This window comes from Atta colombica, unplaced genomic scaffold (assembly GCF_001594045.1).
Source record: "Atta colombica isolate Treedump-2 unplaced genomic scaffold, Acol1.0 scaffold41, whole genome shotgun sequence".
Lineage (NCBI taxonomy): Eukaryota > Metazoa > Arthropoda > Insecta > Hymenoptera > Formicidae > Atta > Atta colombica.
Genome location: NW_017259520.1, coordinates 1,912,303 through 1,914,277, shown reverse-complemented (window position 1 = coordinate 1,914,277; position 1,975 = coordinate 1,912,303). Strand labels below are relative to the sequence as shown.

Genomic DNA, 1,975 nt, shown 5'->3' with positions numbered 1-1,975 from the left:
TAATTGCTATATATATGAAATATTTCTTATTATTATTATATATATTATATTTTAAATAAATATTACAATTTATAACAATTTATAAACTTGAAGATATCAAAAACTTGATATTATTATTATATTATTTTTAATCAGAAACTATGTGTCAAGTGAATTTCTGGCATTAAAATTAATAATTACATCTTATTTTTCTCATAATCATTTTTTAATTTTATATTTAAAGCTTATATTTAAAAAATTTTTAAATCCGAATACGGATTTAAAAATAAAAAAATTGTGTCAACGAATATATGTCAATAATACCTCAAAATTCAAATTTAATAATCTTTCCATAATATTGTTACTCTCAAAATATTAATCTAATCTTTAGCATTGTTTCTTAGAAAAAAACATTAAGATTATTAATCTAAAGTAACATAACGAAATAATATGCAAATTATTAACACAGATTTGTAAAAAATAATACGCACTCGAAAAATATTTAGGCTTATAGAAAGAACTCCAAGTGCCATTAAGAATATGAACGATATTTCAAATCTGGATTTTAAATAGTTGGAGTATCTAAAAGTAAACGTAAGTTATTACGAATGTTATATATTTATTGCAGAATATGTTGATACCTACGTCATACATTTTCGATGAATATTTACAGCACGAATTAGATGTTTATTAACCAAAATCTCTTTTTGCATACTAAGGTCTTTTAATGTATAAATATGTATAGTTTTCTTGATACGATAACTGTAAATAATTTAACTGATAACTATAGCAAGAAATAAAAATAATTTTAAAGAAATAAGGGAAAAAGATTGCTTGATATAACTCTTGATAATATAAAAAAAAATTTAACTCTTAATAATATAATTTAATAAAATAATTGTTTTTTATATGTTCACATTGCGCATTTATTATTGATCTGATTTTATAGCAATTCATATTTATGCAGAAACACTTATCGTTATTTGTAAGCTTATTTGTAATAATATATAAACCCAGACTGCTGAGAATTTTCAATTACATTAAAATATAAATATAAATATTAACTACTTCTCACATATTTGATTTTATTCCATTAAAATTTTATTTTCAAGATAAAGCTAAAAAGTAATTTTAGACACACTATATTGCACATTATTGTAAGGAATCACATTAAGATTTCATTATTTTAATAAAATAATTATTTAAACTTTTAATTTTAAGCATATTAATAACTGATATTTTATAAAGTAAATTTTCATCATATCAAAACAAATACTTTTTACTAATGAGAAAATCAAAAGTCCATTTCTAATTTAAATTTTTTAACAATTTTTAAGATGTTTATTAACATCAAATTATTGATATTTTCCCACGATGTTGGTTAGCATCAATAGCAATATTATAGCAGTTGTTTTTCAATTTAATTAAATAATGATATTTTTACTCTAGTTCTATTCATAACTGTGTTTCATGGCTGAAAATGATATTGACATATATTTTACAGAATTCGGTATATATCTCATATAATTCACACCGAAGTATTTAAGCACTTAAAATACAATTCCATATACTTTTGTTATTTATTGTTAATCGTTTATTCATTCAGATACTTTGTTAAATTATTTATTATATGTTTATTATGTTACCTAGCAATTTTGAACATTCCGCAGAAATAAAGAAGATATGCAAGGAGCAATGATCCTGTCGCTATCGTTGCTGTGCCCCCTACAATAAAACCTGCACTTAGATGAAGAAACATTAAATAGAAATATTTTTGTTGATCCACAAAATATTCGGTGGAAATCGACACGTGATGTGATCGAGATACGTTTGTAGATAATACAGTATCAATAAACTCCAAACATAGAGAGATGACTATACATACAGATATGCTGCAAATAAAAATCACTACTCACTATTACGAAGAGTTAATATAAAATATATTAAATATAGTAAATATATAAATATATAAAATATAAAATATAGTAAATATAAA

General features: G+C 21.7%; 1 protein-coding gene across 1 annotated transcript in view; it reads right to left on the bottom strand.

Moving 5' to 3' along the window:
* Positions 1-431: 431 nt before the first annotated feature.
* LOC108691150 overlaps positions 432-1,975 on the bottom strand; it is a gene marked incomplete at its 3' end in the record, with an annotated part of 1,945 nt that continues 401 nt past the window's right edge. The window contains exons 2-4 of the mRNA XM_018198806.1: positions 1,626-1,871; positions 625-741; positions 432-561 (exon numbers count right to left, since the gene is read on the bottom strand). Coding sequence (XP_018054295.1) covers positions 432-561; positions 625-741; positions 1,626-1,871 — 493 coding nt within the window. The remainder of the gene's footprint in view (positions 562-624; positions 742-1,625; positions 1,872-1,975) is intronic.